This window comes from Zeugodacus cucurbitae, chromosome 5, assembly GCF_028554725.1.
Source record: "Zeugodacus cucurbitae isolate PBARC_wt_2022May chromosome 5, idZeuCucr1.2, whole genome shotgun sequence".
Classification (NCBI taxonomy): Eukaryota; Metazoa; Arthropoda; class Insecta; order Diptera; family Tephritidae; genus Zeugodacus; species Zeugodacus cucurbitae.
Window position 1 is genome coordinate 25770586 of NC_071670.1, and position 19132 is coordinate 25789717.

The 19132-nt window shown below is 32.4% G+C and overlaps 1 protein-coding gene across 1 annotated transcript; it reads left to right on the forward strand.

The window, feature by feature from the left end:
- Window positions 1–1174: 1174 nt before the first annotated feature.
- On the forward strand, window positions 1175–18742 carry LOC105220220 (autophagy-related protein 9A). Its single transcript, XM_011196652.3, has 14 exons — window positions 1175–1333; window positions 5365–5514; window positions 6035–6212; window positions 6934–7147; window positions 7296–7420; window positions 12203–12330; window positions 12515–12699; window positions 13323–13501; window positions 13553–13684; window positions 14050–14203; window positions 14278–14736; window positions 14845–15143; window positions 15231–15330; window positions 18451–18742. Exons 1-14 carry the CDS (start codon window positions 1330–1332, stop codon window positions 18568–18570), a joined length of 2427 nt encoding a protein of 808 aa, XP_011194954.2. The 5' UTR covers window positions 1175–1329; the 3' UTR covers window positions 18571–18742.
- Window positions 18743–19132: the final 390 nt, after the last annotated feature.

A 19132-nucleotide genomic window follows, 5' to 3' on the forward strand; every position in this document is an offset into this window, starting at 1 on the left:
TACTAATTTATAAATGTAAATACCTCATACAATTAAATAAATAAAAATAAATAAGACCAATCAAATAATACAAGTTTGTTTTACTGAAAACCAATACACCATAAGATAAGTAACGCTACTCGTCTTGCAGGGGTGTTATACTATATTTACATATAAAGAGATTATCTCCACTTACGAGCTTAACTCGATAGTCTGTAATTAAAAAACGAGATTTCCCATAAAAAATTCCTCTCTGGATAATCCGAGATTATAAAATTATCTCGTTTTATACAACTAGATTTTCGGTGTTATTCCTAGGTTTATCAATAATTTTACGAAGAAAAGGAGAAATGTCAAATGAAAATGTAAAAAACAATGGCCGACAGAGAGAGAAATATGTGTAATACAACAACAAATGCAACACATTTGACAATTGATAATCTCATTTGGCTATATGTAAACGGTTAGATTATTGAACGAGCTTAGAACAAGATTATTTTCATATGTAAACATACTTTTATCGTGCATAGCTAATATAAGCGGTGCGTACACCAATTAAGAAGAATAAGTAGATATATATATATATATACATATATACCTATTTATTGCGAAATGATGAAGGCTATGAGTAATTCGGTAAATAATCTCGGATTATCCAGAGAGCAATTTTGTATGGGAAATCTTGTTTCTTAATTACAGATTATCGAGTTAAGCTCGTAAATGGAGATAATCTCGTAATATGTAAACATATTATAACTGTGTTCCATATCCATGTATCAAAATATAAAAAAATGATGATTGAACCAAATGTACGGCCAACAATGTATCCAATTAACATGACATAATCATAATCATAACTATCAATTGAATTTTCATTTTCATTGTAACCATAAAAATATGTTAGTTAATTTTTTGAATCTATTTATTTTATTTTATTTATTTGGCACTTTCGAATTGAAAACAAAAACTAAAAATGCTGTTATGGCTATGAAACCAATTAACGCATAATTAATTTTAAACTTTCGTTTTCACATTGAAGATTTCTGCTAAAAGGTGATTTATTTCCTTAAATCTGATAGTAATTTTAATTGTGTCGATTGTTTCCATCTCTATCAGAATTAGCAATATTTATAAACCAATTTTTTTTAAGCAGCATATTTATAAATGATACATATGGCAACTTTGGCAAATCAGCTGCGATTATTTTAACTTGTGTAAACATAACGAGCCTGTAAATATAAAGAAAATAGAATTGTTGTATTTGAAGTCGCAAATGTTTGGGAAAGTAAACAAGTTTGTTATTGTGTATTTGTGTTAAGAGTATTTCTCTTTGTAAAAAAAGATTTAGCCATGGGTAAGTGAAGATATTTTACAATAGAACTGGTAGATAAAGCATTAGGACAATAAAAATAGTCTACATTTTGGCAACAACGTAATAAGCTATATATGAACATATCAGAAAAGTTCGAGTATTTATTTTACATATATTATTATTTTACATAGTATATTTTCATAAATCTTAACAATAAAATTTACACTGCAATTGTCAATGAATATTATGGGTTTTACTCCAGTATTTGATAACTTAATAAAAACCAATAAAAATATTTTGAACATTTTTTGTAAACAGAAATAAATATTAAACTTAAAGGCTATTTGAATCTAAAAGAAAAGTCGTATATTTAGGAAATAATGCTATCTATTTGAAAATGAGGTTTGATGTATTGCCCAAATATACTATATTGTGGTTGAACTTGCTATTAATGTATGAATATTATTTTAAATATCGCGTAGTTATCAATCTATGGCTAAATACAAAGTAGTAGGAATGGAATTATATATTTATATAAAGTTTATTAGATATTGCTTTAATCTTTATTAATAAAATTACAATTATGTAAAACACCTTTAAAAATAACTGAGTAACAATGATTATGTGTGGAGGTTACTATCCATATGCATGTAATACATACATGTGTACATATCGCTCATTTACTTGAATAGTGTCACAACTCAAAAAAGTCGATTTTTCAGGAGAGCGATTTAAAGTTTTCAATTGTCTCATATATAAAAAAATTTCATAAGTTTATTAACAAACCTAGTGGCGTGTAGTATATTAAATACCATGTTGAGCATAACTGGACCAAATAGAGTGTACTAATGCTTTTTCTTGGGCATAGACGTGATCCATTTTGAATTATGTCGTTATTTGTAAAAAAAAATAATTCAATTTCGCCGTCATAAGTCAAATGTGTCGTTTTTGTTGAAAAAAATCAATATGAAAAATTTAATTACTTTTCACCAATACCGTTGTAATACAAAATATGTCGTCCTTTCTGAAAAGAAAACCAAATTCACTTTATGACAAGATGTGTTGTAACACAAAATATGTCTCTCTTTCAGAAAAAAATCCATTCCTAATTCTGGCACAACTGAGAAGTGTGTTTTTATACAATATGGACGCTGAAATTGCGCACATTTCTGCATACTCAACTCAAAATACGTGTTTTTTGAGTTGTGACACTATTCAAGTAAATGAGCGATATGTATATGAGAATTTTATAATTTTAATCTTACAAATTTGCTGTTTTCTCGCTTTATATGTAATAGTTGTTTTATTGAAATGGATCTGGCGTTTCCATTAAATATGTGCTAGTTCCATTATGTCAAATAGTCAACGTAAACTAATACGATTTTAGAGATCCGAATATTATTAAACTAATGTTTTAATTAACTGCTACATGAAAATTAGATTGCTCTCACTTTGTATATAAAAATGAGAAAGGATTAATATAAAAACAATGTGATCATGAAAAAAAGAGAAATGTATTCCTAGCTCTGCTAGAATGACATGAAAATAATTTTATTTAATGTTTAAATCTGCAGGTTTTCCGAGTATAAAGTTGATTTTTGTGGTATTGATTGGTCGTTGTGATATTACATTTTACTAGCTATTGAATAATACAATTTTATGTTTTTTTTTTATACTCTCGCAACAAAGTTGCTATAGAGAGTATTATTGTATTGTTCACATAACAGTTGTTTGTGTCACCCAGAAATAAGAGAGATATAGGGTTATATATATCAAAATGATTAGGATGACGAGTAGATTTGTCTGCCCGGATGTCTGTTCGTCTGTCCGTGCAAAGCAATAACTTGAGTAAAAATTTAGATATCTTAATGAAATTTGGTACTCATATTCCTTGGCACCCTGAGAAGGTTGGTATTGAAAATGGGCGTAATCGGACTATTGCCACATCTACACAATGGCGAAAACCAAAAACCTAAAGTAAAATTTGGTACAAAGAATCGCACTAGGAAGGAGCATATTTGAATGTATATTTTTTGGGGAAGCGGGAAGCGCTCCCAAATAGGTTTTTTGTACATACATCACATACCAATAAAGCTATATGAACCAAACTTTCTGCAGTCGTTTCCTTTACGTACCCCATCACACACCATTAATATAGTTTAAAACGGATAATAATCACGGCCACTTCCCAAACAAAGGTTATGTTTAAAAAAAAAACGAAAAACGTCAGAAACACTAAATTTTATAGGAGAAATGGCAAAAAGAAGCTGCACTCTTTTTAAAAAATGGAAAATGGGCGTGGCGCGCCGACTTATTGGTCAAAACCTATATCTCAGAAACTACTCGACCGATTTCAATGAAATTCGGTACATAATATTTTCTTGAAACCCTGATAACACATGTGGAAAATGGTCGGAATCGGTTCACAACCACGCCTCTTTCCTATATGATTTTCGTTATTCTATTGGACTTTATGTCGAATATATGGGTCAAATTGTGTGTTATATTAATAAAACTATAATTGCGAGAGTATAAAATGTTCGGTTTCTCACAAACTTAGTCTTTCCTTAATTGTTTTTTATTTATTTAACTATTTTACTTGCAAGTTTTAACAGTAAACAACAATATATTTAAATAAGGCTTGAATTATCTGTTGAAAGAAAGACATTTGGCATTTTAAGTATTTTACTAACTGTACGTACGTTGCCAAATTAATTGTAGCATTTTTACATAGCAAGTTTAATTGAGGGAAAAATTAAGAGAATCGCACTGAATTTTCAAAACCGTATATTTTTGTTATCTGAACTTAAAAAACATCTAGAGAAATAACAGAAATAACCGGTAATAGTAAAACAATTGACAAAAAAGAATAAATTGGTGTCTTCGGGCAACTCTGGTGGTCGACCAAGGATATTGAGTGACTATGATGTTCGTCCTGTGGAAAAGTTAATTTGTAAAAGCTTCAAATTAACCCATAAGGAGGCTACTCAAGTCATTAACAAACCAACCAATGAATGGACGGCCCAAAAATTTTGAAACAATTTGGGTTAATCGCATCTGTTAAGTAGAAGAAACCTGCGTTGTCCAACAAAAAATATTGATGCACTAGTCCAGTTCTACCTGGAACCCAAAAATTGGTCAACTGAGGGTTAGAAACGGGTTATATGGTCTGATGAAACGAAGATTAATCGTTACCGTTCTGATGGTAAGCAATATTATTGGTGTCGACCTAACAAGCAGCTCCAACAACATCAAGAAAAAGAAACAATGAAACACGGCGGCGGTGGTATAATGGAGTGGGCTTGGTGGAACGTCGGTCCAATATATAAAAATATATATATACTGAGAAAGAAAGATTATTTTATTTTGTTTATTTTAATTTGCCTGATGATGACGTGATGACTTTTAAATGGCCAACACAAAACCTAGATCTCAATCCAATCGACAATTTTTGGGCTATTGGGAAGCGAACTCTGTGCCAGCATGATCATCCCAAAAAAATTTTAAAGAGCTTTGGGAGCGTGTCAGTATGGCCTGGACAATAATTCAGCCTTCCACAATCATAAAATTGGTGGAAATTATGCCACAAGGAATAAATAGTGTTTTTAGAAGAAAATCTCTTTGGTCAAAATATTAAAACATTAAGTTTTTCAATCATTACTGTGTACTGAGGTTGGCGTGCATAACTGGACGCATTAGTTTTTGGTGGTTTTCCTATGAAGCCATTGGTTTATGTTTCCTTTTCTAATTTTTTTGTATTGCATTACGTTTAAAGAAATAAATAAAAATTTAAAATTCAAAATTTCAAGCAAATCGTATTGGTATTTACTTTTTTATAGCACTCTATGTTGAAATTTCACAAACATCCGACCAGTATTGCTCGCCACTATCCTTCAATTATTAAAAATATGATAGGAAATAGGTAGCATATATTTTAACCACACTTGAATAATGCTTCATTTAAATGTTTTTATTTACTATTTATTATTGCCTTTTATTTTGTTTGTTATTGTTGTCTTTTATTTGTTTTGATATTTCAGAATCATAACACATTCTTTGATTTTTTTTTTCAGAAATGGCTTTGAATGCAGATACTAATTATCAGTCTTTAAATGAAGGTAATCCTTTCAGAAAGGATAGTGGTGAATTTCACATTCAAGACCATGACGATACTCCGGGAGATAGTGGAATTATGATACATGTTGTTCCCGAAACAAATAAAGGTAAAGTTAACAAATGTTTTTTGGGGTGTTCACCAATTTCTGTAAAATTTTAAGAAACCAAACATTTGAGCATCGAAATGAAAATATATAGTAATCAAATATTGTACAATTTATCCAATATTTCTTTTTTTTATATAAGTGTACCTGCAGAGTGGACGCTCAAAGCCGAGCCGAGCGCAAAAATACAGTGTAACCTCCGGATTTTATTTACATAAGTACATGTTTACGTTCATACAAGTTTTACATTTACGAATGTAAATTTAATTTTGAAGCTAAGATTGGGCGGTGTGAGCCATTATGCACGTATAAAATCGAAATAATTCAATAATTTCACATATTTCACAATCCTCAAATGTAACCTGTAAAAGCGATGTTAGTTTTTGCCGAAACAAACTCTCATCATTGTATATTATTATCATGAGTGGAACTAAAAAATAAATCTAATAAAAGTAGTCTATAGTAAAACAACTTTATAATAAAAAAAATCATCTAACGATTTTATTTTATTTTTTATTTTCAGCTCGATGGAATCACATCGAAGATTTGGATTCATTTTTTACCCGCATGTACAATTACCACCAAAAACATGGATTCTCAGTTATAGCCTTAAATGAGATTTTTCAGTTGTGCAAATTTGTCTTTGTGGTGTGGTTGCTAACTTTTACAGTATACTGTATCAACTATCAAGTATTGTTTGGGTAATTTCTATTTAATTCATACTTACAATTTATATACTCTCCCAACGTATACATAGGCCAAACTTGTTTTGTTCACCTTTGTTTGCAACACCAAAAACTAATCGAGATAGATATAAAGTTTAAATGTATATCAAAATGAACAGTTGACAAAATTAATTGATTTTTTCATTTTGTCTGTTGGTCAGTCTGGCAGTGTCTTGAGTCAAAATTAAAAAAATATTAAAAATTCACATACATATATTACTTGTCAATTGAAGTTTTGATATTTCATTGAGGTGGAACCGAAATTGCTATTTGATATTTTTACATTAAGCAAAATAAATTCGACACTTCTAGCATTTTTTTATTTCTTAAATTCTTTAACTATATACGCAAACAGAATACAACCAATACAAAATGATTTTTTTTTAATATTTTTTTATTTGGTATAATTTGATATTTCGTCGTAAACACTAAACACGTTAAACTTTAGTATACTTCACTGTTAACATTATTTCCTTTTGCAAAAACATAATAAATTAATATCGGGAGAACTCAAACAATAGCACATTAAATTTAAGAGTATACAAAAAGTGATAGATAGTAACAGTGCAATACACAAAATAGGTATATAGAGGATTTTAAAATTTAGTCATGAAGTTGGTGTGGAGGTTAGGATATATAATAATAAAAAATTTAAATTTTGCAAAATAAAAATATTGAATGTATACTATTTTTTCAGAGACTCCCCACCACCGAGTAACCTTACCAAAGTTACTTTAAGAGATGTTGTTATTCCGACAAGACAATGCATAGCCAACTTTAATGGCTATACATATTTGTTTTTTCTACTAGCAATACTATATTTCGTTGTTCGTTTTTTGCGAGTTGTTTATTTAATAACTCAATTCGTGGATATGAAAAAATTTTATCAAACCGCACTCCATATTGACGAGGTATGTGAATAGTAATTTGTTTTTTTTTTTCAATTATTTTCAGTTTGGTTTAATAAAATGGCACATGCTAAATGTTAGTTTACATTCTCATATATTTGTAAATTATTAAATATAAATAATATATTCAACCTAATTGCTTTTTTTATAGAAAGAAATAGATAACACTACGTGGCATGAAGTAAAAATGAAGATAAGGGAAGTTCAATCCGAGCAGCATATGTGTATTGATAAAGAACAATTGACCGAATTGGATATATACCATCGAATTTTAAGGTACGTATTTTTGCAAAACATTCTTTTGTTGTGACACGTAAAGAAGTTGTGAACCAATTTCATTCAGTTTTTTAAGGATTACCTAATGTTTCATTAACTTACATTATTTTGAACACATATCACCAATTCATGCAAACACATATAAGAATAGTGCAAGAACCACCCGAACCTCCAATATGATAAATTTAAGTTTAATGTAGTTAAGAAGTAATAAGTTAATTAAATTCCGAATATGAATATAATAAAATTTCCTTCAAACACAGTGAAACAGTTCCAACCATTTCTGTCACCATATGCTTTATTTCGTCCCAACTTTTTCCTGTGGGTCTGAGATCAGCCTTCTGACTTCTCCAGGTATTAGCAGATCTTCCAACTCGCCTCTGTCCAGGCGGGTTTCAATCTATCGTTTCTTTCTTGCTATATCGTTGCAGGTTTGCGTAAAGTCCAATCCACGCCACTTACGCTTAAGAATTTCGAAACGCAGTGGGGTTTGTTGCGTACAGTAGTATTCTACGAATGCAACGGTTATTAGCGTGATTCTTTCCCAATTATTGCGTATTGTGAAGTCACCCTCCAGAAATGTTTAATGAAGGACAGGATCAGAGAGCCACTCGTCACTGGATCTGCTTTCATTATTTATGAGGGTATGTTGTCGATTTGAGACGTATTGTTGTTTTTCATAAATCGTATAACCATGGTGATCTCGCCTACAGTTGGACATTCTACCGAAATAATAGGGTTATCTATGTGTACATTGTATGTATGTGATTGCATCGAACACTTTCAGAGCTGGAGCACTTTCGTCCATTCGATCAAGATGACCTCAACGTCGTCGTATAACTAAGGACCATAAATCTTGCGCTAAAATTTCCTCTCGAAAACTCCTAGTGTCATCCGTTTGAAGGCGAGCTAAAGTGAGAAGGCGAACCCGCTCTTGCGGTTGTGCGTAGGGTTTGGGACCCACCACATAAAAACGAAATACCAATGGAAAATCGAAAGCCTCGGCTGAGACATCCCCCTTTTGATGACGACCCCTGTAAACGTTTTAAGGATAATGATTTAAGGGCATGCACCTGGAATGTCCGGACCCTTAATTAGGAAGGTGCCTCTGCCCAGCTGGTTGATGTCCTCATACGACTAAAGGCTGGCATCACCGCCATCCAAGCAGTGCGATGGACGGGACAAAGACGGAAGAAGGTGGGTCCTTGTGACATCTACTACAGCGGCCATATAAAGGAGCGCAAATTTGGTGTTGGATTTGTGGTGGGAGAGAGACTCCGTCGCCGAGTCCTTGCATTCACCCCGGTGGATGCACGTCTAGCCACAATCCGCATAAAAGAAGGACGATGTGACCAAAGATACTTTCTATGAGCGCCTAGAACGTACGATGTCAAAATCGTGCTTGGCGATTTTAACGCCAGGGTGGGTAATACCTAGGACAGACATGTAGTATCTATTGTAGTATGCTTCAGAAACCATGCTCCGGTCTTGAAACCTTCGTTAAGTCGCTTCATTTTTTCATAAAATTTTCGAGCATTACCTCTGTCGGCCAGCTTCTCAAGCTTTTCATACTCACGCATTTCGGCCTGTTTCTTTTTTTGTCTGCAAATGCGTCTCGCTTCCCTCTTCAGCTCCGGTATCTATCCCATCCCGCACGTGTTGTGGTTGTTTGCAACATTGCAAGGTAGGCAGTCTGTTTTCTCTCCGCTGCGTGGCGGCATTCCTCATCGTAACAGCTTGTTTTTTGTCGTTGCCGAAATCCAATTGTTTCGGCTGCAGCGGTACGCAATGAGTTTGAGATGCCGTTCCACAGTTCCCTAATACCGACATGCTGATGAGTGCTCTCAGAGAGCAGGAGTGCAAGTCGAATAGAGTATTTCGAGGCTGTCTGTTGCGATTGCAGCTTTTCGACGTCGAACCTTCCTTGTGTTTGTTGACGGGCGTTCTTTGCTGCAAGGAGGCGGATGCGTATCTTCGCTGCAACCAGATAATGGTCTGAGTCTATATTTGGTCCTCGGAGCGTACGCACGTCTAAAACACTGGAAACATGTCTTCCGGCTATCACAACGTGATCGATTTGGTTACGCGTGTTTCGATCAGGAGACAGCCATGGTGCGTTCTAGGCGCTCATAGAAAGTATCTTTGGTCACATCGTCCTTCTCTTCCGTTGGGCGTGGGCAAATAAGCGATATGTTGAAGAAACTCGCTTTTATGCGGAGGCACCTACCCTATTAAGGCTCCGGACATTCCAGGTGTATGCCAGGACGAAGTCTCTCTCCCACCACAAATCCAACACCAAATTTGCGCTCCTGTATATGGACGCTTTAGCAGATGTCACAAGGAAGTACCTTCTTCCGGTCTTGTCCTTTAGTCGTATGAGGACATCAACCAGCTGGACAGAGGCACCTACCCAATTAAGGGTTCGGGTGTATGCCTTTAAATCCTTGTTCTTAAAACGTTTGCAGGGGTCGTCATTAAAGGGGGGTTTCCGAGGCTTTCGTCGATTTTTCATTGGTACTTCGTTTTTATTTGGTGGGTTCTAAACTCTACGCACAACCGCAGAAGCGTTCTCACTTTAGCTCGCCTTCGAACGGATGTTTGTTAGCTACCTAGAGGATACTTGATATAAAACCGGAAGTCGTGAGCTGCTTGAATCATGTGGAGAAGAATCGTTTCTGGCCATTCCCAAGTGAATGATAATCAAAAACTTTTCTCACTTACGTGAACTTCTACACATGATCCCATCGACCATGTGTACATTGCATTTGCATATACTGAGTTTTCAAGAGTAGAGGCTAAGGTTTTAGTATTGAAATTTGACCAAATCTCAAGCTGGGTTTCCTTTGATGTGGTGATATTGCCATTATTATCTTTTAGGGGTATAGCTATTGGTTTGGAGACATAGAGCCATTTGTCTTATGTATATGTAGAGATTTCTGTGTGCGATTCGTCGCGGCATCAGAGCTAGCCTCCAACGCACAAACCCGTTACTTTAAAGTATATATCTACGTAGACAGCCAAGCAGCAATCAAGGCAGTAACCTCTTTTCGAATATCGGCCAGAAGTGTTTTAAGCAGCAGGAAAGCAGTGGAAAGTGTCGCCAGGAATATGAGCCTACACTTCTACTGGGTGCCAGGCCATAAAGGCATCGAGGGCAACGAAATTGTTGCGGGGATTGCCCAGAGTGCTGTACAGCTGTCACCCGGAAACATGGTCGACATCGGTAAACCCATGCACTGTCTGTACGACGACATAGATAGGTGCATGGTAAGAAAAATCAAAGCTCGCTGGAAGGATCTACCGGGGTAGAAAACAAAAGGTTATAGTTAATATAAAGCAAAGGTTATGTGCAAAGCGGTAGATCAAAAATATAAAAGGTTCCTACTGGCGCTCGATAGAAAGAGCTGTAGGACCATGGTTGGCGTTCTCACTGGTTACAGCCTGGTAGCGGCACAAGCCTATAAGATGGGGCTGTCAGATCGGGAGGAATGCAGGTAGTGTCAAGAGCGGGGCACCAAGGAAACTGTGGAGCATCTCTTGTGCCTTTGTCCAGCGTTATCGGGACAGCGTTTCTGGCACAATACGATAAGTTAGAGGAGATATCGTTAGTGAAGCCTCATAAACTATTAAAATTCACTTCAGGTGCAGGCATCCTAACGATGACTACTACTCGGGGAACATGTGCAGGCACTCCATTCTGGTATTGCAAAGGACCATAACCGGTCCTACCAGACCGTTTCAGACCATCCAAGAGAGAGTCGCCATTTTTTGCTGATTGCAAAGTAATCGATTTGGTTTTCTACCAGACGATTTGGTGAAGTCTAGGTGGCATGCTGTATGAACTTGTGAGGAAAAAAAGATCATTACATATTACATATTGCGAGAGTACAAAATATTCGACTGCAGACGAACTTACAAATTTCGATAGTTTTATATTTATTAGAAAGTAGTACTAAAGACGAACAATTGATATTAATATTTTATTTATATTTGATTAGATTTGTAATGATTATTTAGACTAAAAATATTAACTCTAATTAAAAAGCTAACTTTTAAAAAAAGATTTATAAATCAAAAGAATAATTCAAATATAGAAAATTTCATAGAATTGATAAACTGCATAATTCAACCATTCATTATTAGGCGTGTTTTATTTGACCACCACAAGCCAATAGTTAAATCATGGACAAATAAAACGCACTTAGCTTATTTCATATATTCGCTTAAAAATGAATTATGTTGGTAATGCAGGTAATGCTCTAAGCAGATATGTAATTTATTTGAAAAAGAACGGATTTTATAAAATAAATTATATTATTATTTTATAAATCAAATTTTCCTTTTGTTTACCGCTTTTCTATAATATTCTGACCTTTTAAGGAATCTACAATCATTATTAGATCCGGGATGCTCAAAATTAATATTGATACATTTTTTATTTCCCATTTTGCAAATCGTATAGAATTTAAAATTTTGGTTTGTTTACATTTTTATCTGTCAAAATGGGGTTTCTCGCTATTGCCAACTACTTTTTTTTTGAAAAAGCCTAACTATTGTGAATGAAAAAAAGCGTTGAACTGGCAATGCCTTTAGTTCAATATACAAGCTATGATAGCTTATTACAAGCCAACATAATTATGTTGGCTAATTTTTCCATACAAAATAAGCTAATAGCTTCATTTTGTGGTCAAATAAAACTCGCCTATTGTATCAGTTTTATTCTTTATTCTATTAATTTGTTAGCTAATAAACTCTTCTAAATTATTCCTTTTACCATTTCAGATTTAAGAACTATATGGTCGCTCTTATGAACAAAAACCTACTACCAGTGAAATTTAATGTACCTCTGCTTGGAGAATGTGTGAGCCTAAGTCGTGGACTTTTGTTTAATATACATTTTATACTATTTAGTAAGTTAATTAGAAATTAATGGTAAATGTACATGATTCCGGTAATTTTTATAAAAATGAACTTTTATAAGTAATTTTCTGTCCATTATATTAATATACATATAATATACTATACACAAATATGAGAAACATTTTTTAATAATCTATGACTATATCAGTTTAATTAAATGATATTTATTTATAGGAGGACCCGGTTCACCGTTTCAAAATAATTGGCAACTCCGAGATGACTACAACTATCGAACCAACCAGGTCGAACTAGCTCAACGATTGTCAAAACTTATTATGTGGGTTGCCCTTGCTAACCTTTTATTGGCTCCAGTTATTTTTGTATGGCAGTGTCTATATTTTTTATTCTCATACGCGAATGTAAGTATTATATAAGCATATATGTAAGTAAAATGAATTATCGAAATGTTTATAAAAATCAGTCGAATTTATTTGAGTATCACTTGTAAATATGAAATGCTTACAATTTACAAATAATGTTTTTCAATAGCAAAAGTTAAGTTACAATTTACAAGTTAACCGATTAATTAAAAATGATGATGCAATCTTTAAGAAGTGACAAACGCGAATGAACAACTAAATCTGATGATGAAAAATTAGGTGACAAACGCGATTGAGCAAACGGTTCCGCTTATTGTACGGGATCGCTTTTAATAGCGAAAATTGCGTTGGCAACGATGTTTCGATGCTTTTGGTGAATAAAGACGACAATCTCTAATAAAAATAATAATAATATATGAAACTTATATATGTATATAAATCTATAATTATATATATAATACCAGATTTGTTTCCGTTTCTTCATTTATTGAGTTATATTTTGAAAGGCAAGTCCGTACGAAAATTAGTAAAAGTGCGTTAACATTCTAAAAGAAATTGCTATGAACTAAATTTTAGTACTCCTCGACCAAATTCAACAAAATGTGTACACAGAAAATGCGATTTACTTGTTCAATCTAAATTGATATGGGTTTTTTTTACAGATTTTAAGAAAAGAGCCAGGAACGTTAGGAATGCGAACATGGTCCAACTATGGTCGCTTATACTTAAGACACTTCAATGAGTTAGAACATGAATTGGATGCACGTTTAAATCGTGCTTATGAATATGCAGATAGGTATCTAAACTCATTTTCTTCGCCTTTAATGGCGGTCGTTGCAAGGTTCGTTAACCATTAAGCTAAAAATGTTTATACTAACAAATTAATTTTCAGAAATGTACTATTTATCTCTGGAGGAATATTGGTATTAATTTTGACTTTAGGCATATATGACGAATTTGTCTTCCAAGTGGAACATGTATTAACGATTATCACAATTCTTTCTGTCATCGGATTAATATGCAGGTAAATTTCAATTATACATTAACTAGACTTTGATCTTAAATCTGTGAAAATGCAACATAATAGATTTCGAGTAAATTTGTATATAATGAAAATGCATAAACATAAAATTTTGAGCTTCAAAAAAATAAAATATTCGCAACCGAAAAACCAAAAACATTTTTATTTTATTTTGTAAGTGTGAGTGCGGCATTTAAGCAAGGAATTGATTTACAAGATTTATATAAAGTTTAATTTAAAACTACAACAATTAAACATCATCAAAGTACAAATTTTATTGAAGAAAAATTGGATAAAGTGGATGAATGCGATATTACCTTCTTCATAACTAAAACCTAAATATTCATTACATTACATTTAAAATTCAGGACTATGATCCCGGACGAAAATTTAATATGGTGCCCGGAGCAATTGATGACCGCCATATTAGCTCATGTGCATTATTTACCTTCTAATTGGAAGAATAGGGCGCATACAGCTGCTGTACGAAAAGAATTTGAAAATTTGTTTCAATTTAAAGCGGTGAGTTTATTAATTAAAAAATACATTTTAACTAAAAACTGGATTTATTTTAATTTCAACCTTTATGATTGTAGGGTTACTTGTTAAATGAAATTATTAGTCCTCTTGTAACTCCGTTTATATTAATGTTTGTATTCCGTCCAAAATCATTGGAACTAGTAAAATTCTTCAGAAGTTTTACAGTAAGTGTGAAGGGTGTTGGAAATGTCTGCTCATTTGCTCAAATGGATGTTAGAAAACATGGCAACCCTGATTGGCAACTTCCTAAGCCTAATAAAAAACAAAAAGGAAACGTTGATGCATTTGATAGTACTACAAACAGCGCAGTCGACAACGGAAAAACCGAACTTTCATTAATCCGATTCACATTAACCAACCCAGAATGGAAAGTCCCACCAGATGCTGAACATTTTTTGAACGATATTAGAGAACATGCTGCGGAGGAATTGAGAAACGCATTGATCAACGATACGGATAACAAACGAAGTCCTATAACGGAAAGCTTAATTTCATTCGGCACAATCGATGCTGAGGTATTGGAACAATATTATAATTATAGTATAATATAATTTGATATACAATGTTAAGTATTATTACGATGACGTTAATATTAACACGTTTTACAAAATTTTAACTTCCAGTATTCTTCTTTGGCTACATCTGTTTTTAATGCACATAATATCCAAAGGGCGGAACTCTTAACATCATCGATTAAACAGTCAATGAATCAAAAAAATGATAGAAAAAATCATCCCATACCACCGAATATTCCTCAAACAAGTGGTTTTGAACAAATGCTTCAACAAAGCTTTGGTGAGCAACAAGGAAGTATGTTACGATTACAAACTTCTTGTGGTAATTCGCTGGAAAATATGCGCAAATTGCGTATTAGCAAAGTAGAAGGACGACTGCAAGGGCCATCAGAAGCACTTTTATATAAGTAAGTATGGTACAGTTATTTTTATACTAACAATTGTGGCAAACATCGTCTTTAAAATATTATTTTATTTGTCTCTTTTTATTACAGTCTATATGGAATCGACTCAAAAATATCGAACCCAATTGATATTACTGTTGCAGATATGAGTCTAAGTACACTATATTTACACAACTTACACAAGCACAATGTAAGTTAAAAATATTTAAGTCAAAACCATAATAATCCTATAACAAATATCTATAATATATACTATAAGGAAGAAATTCTAAATGTCATAAATGATATGGTAAGATCCGCAGCGAATTCAATTTCGATACGGAAATGATTTTCGATCGACAATTTTCTACAATCATTGATTCCGGCGATAACCTGCTTTACCACAAAGTGAAATTTTCGAAAAAATAAATTTTCTGAGCTTTTTGTTACGTTTATGCAAATATTTGAAATGCATAAAATTGCATTACATCAGTGAGAATCAAGGTCAAAACATTTTAGTAATCTAACCCCAGAGTTTCGAGCATCATGGATGGTAACTTTTCTATGAACAATTAAAATTAAGTCAAACCATAAGTTTTTAAAACCACAAAATATATTTTTTTTCATTCACTATAGTAAAATCGGCAAAATCCAAATTTTTATAGCTTTAAATATATCGGTTATATCACCTTAATGAATACTCTCTTATATCGATATCAAGTTACTAAGTTTGTAAGACATATACATATGAGTATATGTAGTCGACTTCGTCCATTGTAAAAATCTCTTTTGGGCTGTGACCTCGTACCGCTATCAAATGTTGTCAAATATGAGTAGATTTGAAATTTCTGCATGGTAAATTGTGCGTGGCCGCAGGTATTTCTGTGAATTAAGATCGTTTTTGAGTGTGCGAAATAATAGAGATATTATTCATATTAAATACCTGCTTTAATGAATGTTGGCACTTATGATTGTATTATTTGTGTTGTGTTTTGGCCTTACTGTGTTAATAACGCGACTGTGGTGGCTGTTACTATTAGTAGTAACAGTTGTTTCATAAACGTCGGGAGTATTTCATGACTGAATCAAACTTTGAGATTGAAAAGTAAAATCATAATTGGACTATAAGCAGAACATAATGCAACATACGTTTTTTCTGCCACCACAAGCTAATAGCTAAATCACATCGAATAGAATTTAAAATTTTTTATTTGTTTATATTTTTATCTGTCAAAATAACATTTTCAGGGACCGTAAATAAACTAAAAAATCAATCACTTACAATTGTCACAGAAACAAAAGAATAACGTCATATTAATCCATTTTGGTCGATCTATCCGTTTCCATCATGATTTTTTAAATTCAGATTTTTATATTTTTCTTCACCGTTAATGATTAATTTTGAGTATTTTATAAAAATTCATAAATAATCATTATTTTTAGAAAAATATATAAAATTAATAAATAAGCATTATATTTTTTAGCTAAAAAAATAAAAAATCATAAATAATCATTATACATTATGATTTTAATTTTTTTTGCTCAAAATAAAACTCACTTTTAGATACAGGTACTTTATTAAGTTCTTTGGTACTATTCTTTCATGTCCTTTTATAGTATATCTGACGGATCAAATTTATGATATGAATTTGCCACTCCCTTCTTTCGTCTTGTGAAAATCAGTGAAAAAATAAGGAAAATTTAAAAACAAATATATGTGAATATCGAGCATTATTTTTGAGCTAGGGCCCCAAATTTTCACAAGCAGGATAAATGCCCTGAACTGCAGTCACCTTGCAAGTTTTATCTCAATCAGTTCCAAAATATAGAAGATACACAAAAGAAAGTTTTAATGGACAAAGTATCTTATATTATCTTATCCATATTTCAGGAATTACTGCACTAATTTCAACGAAATTCTGTTCATACAATTTATTTTGGAATCGCAATAGTCAGATATGTTATTTATAAAACGACTTGAAACAATAGTATCAAAAACGTGATAAAGAACCTGTAATCCAAAAGTGAGTTTTAATTTGAGCAAAAAAAAAAATAAAAATCATATTTAATGATTATTATATATGAATTTTATTTTTTGCTCAAAAATAATTCTTATTTATGAGTTTTATTTATTTTTCTCAAAAATAATAATTATTTATGATTTTTTACAAAATTACTCAAAGTAATTCATTAATTGTGAAGAAAATCATAAAAATCAATAAATAATAATCATAAATAAAACTTAAAATGATTACGGTCCCTGAATATTTTAGAAAAAAACCTGGCTATTGTGAATGAAAAAACGCGGTAAACTGGCAATGCCTCTAGTTCAATATACAAGCTATGTTATACGCTAGACAGACGGCAAAGTTATTCCCGATTAACTGCGCTTTTAATCAGTTCCAATTTTGTGGGTGACAGACGGCAGCAAAGTGAGTTATAAACTCCCATAACAGCTGATTGGCAATAATATTTCCATTTTGGTGAAATAAAATTGGATAGAAAGCAATTATTGCGGTTGTTAGCCGCACAAATAGTACAAAATCACTAATTATTAAAAAAATAGATATAAATACGTTATTATTATTACTTCCATTTTAGAAAAAAATAGCAAGCGTATGTTTTTGTTTACATTTAATTGAAAAACATCTGTCAGTACTGCATATTTTCATTCACAATAGATAAAAAGCGGCCATGTTTAACAATGTTGCCAACGAAAATGCCACGAACTCCCACTAACTCTCTAAAATTTTGAGGATTAAATGGGAGTTAGTAAACGGAGTTAACTGAGATAACTCTCGAATTAACCCCGATTAAAGCAGTAATTCCGAGTTAACGCCGCCGTCTGTCAGGGGTATTAGCTTATGACAAGCCAACATAATTATGTTGGTTAAGTCTTCCATACAAAATAAGTTAATAGCTTAATTTGCTGGTCAAATAAAACACGCCTATTATTAATATTTACCTCGGATATTTACATACAATATATCAAAAGATTAACATCCATGCATTTTTTTCTAACTTCTATTTTGAATTTCAGCCAGATCTATTGTTCTAAAGTAGAGCTGACAAGACTTCTGTATCAAACACTAATATCCGATTGGTGTTTATGTTTCGTAATAAAGATTAATTAAGTATTTTATGTAACAAACATTGTGGACGCAAATATCGTGAAATTAATTTAAATATTTCATTGATTGATATGATTTGCTCTTGTGTCTTTAGAAAGTGGTCATACAATTTTCCTTGTTCCCTACACAATGTTTCTTTGTAACTATGCAATTGATCGCCGAAAACCAAGTATCTTGTAAATATTTCTTTCAAATTCCAGACTGAACATTCTGTTGGAAATATTGTGGGAGAAGAGGCTGTACCAAGTACATCAAAAAAGGCAATTATTGTTTCGAAAGTTGCAGAAGACACACCGCTTCTCGGTAATGCGCGTTCTTAGCAGGAAGAATATTGGATCTAACTAAGTAAAGTAGGAAAATAGTAATATCACAGAATTTAAAAATACATCCTTTACATGTATCGGATGTAAATAGATATAATTATGTAAGTAATTTAAGTATCTCATACACTGTACTTTAAATATCAATAAATGGTCTATATTTTTTGACAAATCAACAAGATTTGAAATTGATACAAGACAGACTAAAACTGTTCGTATCGTTTCTATAAGAGGATTCCACTGGAGTTTAATCTATGTATGTATGTATCCATACATTTTGTTTGAACACATTCTTCAAAAGACACGCATAAATTTCAGAAATGATGGAGAGTTGTTTCGTGAGATATATAATTTTGAGAGATGTAAGTTCGATACTTTGATATGAGAAATAAATGAAGTAAACGAATTTCGTGTATCCAAATTCTATAACCCTCTTAATTTCTCTAGAATATATGAAAAACTGAAAGTGAACGAATAGATCAGGAACGAATCCAAATCGTTTAATATGGGAAGCTGTTGTGGTTGAGAGCCGATTACGCCCATTTCTAAGATATAACATTAT

Bases quoted from the DNA above. Each gene is read 5' to 3' on its own strand.
- LOC105220220 (XM_011196652.3), top strand. The intron at 6,213-6,933 runs GTAATTTCTATT...CTATTTTTTCAG, and splicing joins AACTATCAAGTATTGTTTGG to AGACTCCCCACCACCGAGTA. The intron at 14,204-14,277 runs GTGAGTTTATTA...TTATGATTGTAG, and splicing joins ATTTGTTTCAATTTAAAGCG to GGTTACTTGTTAAATGAAAT.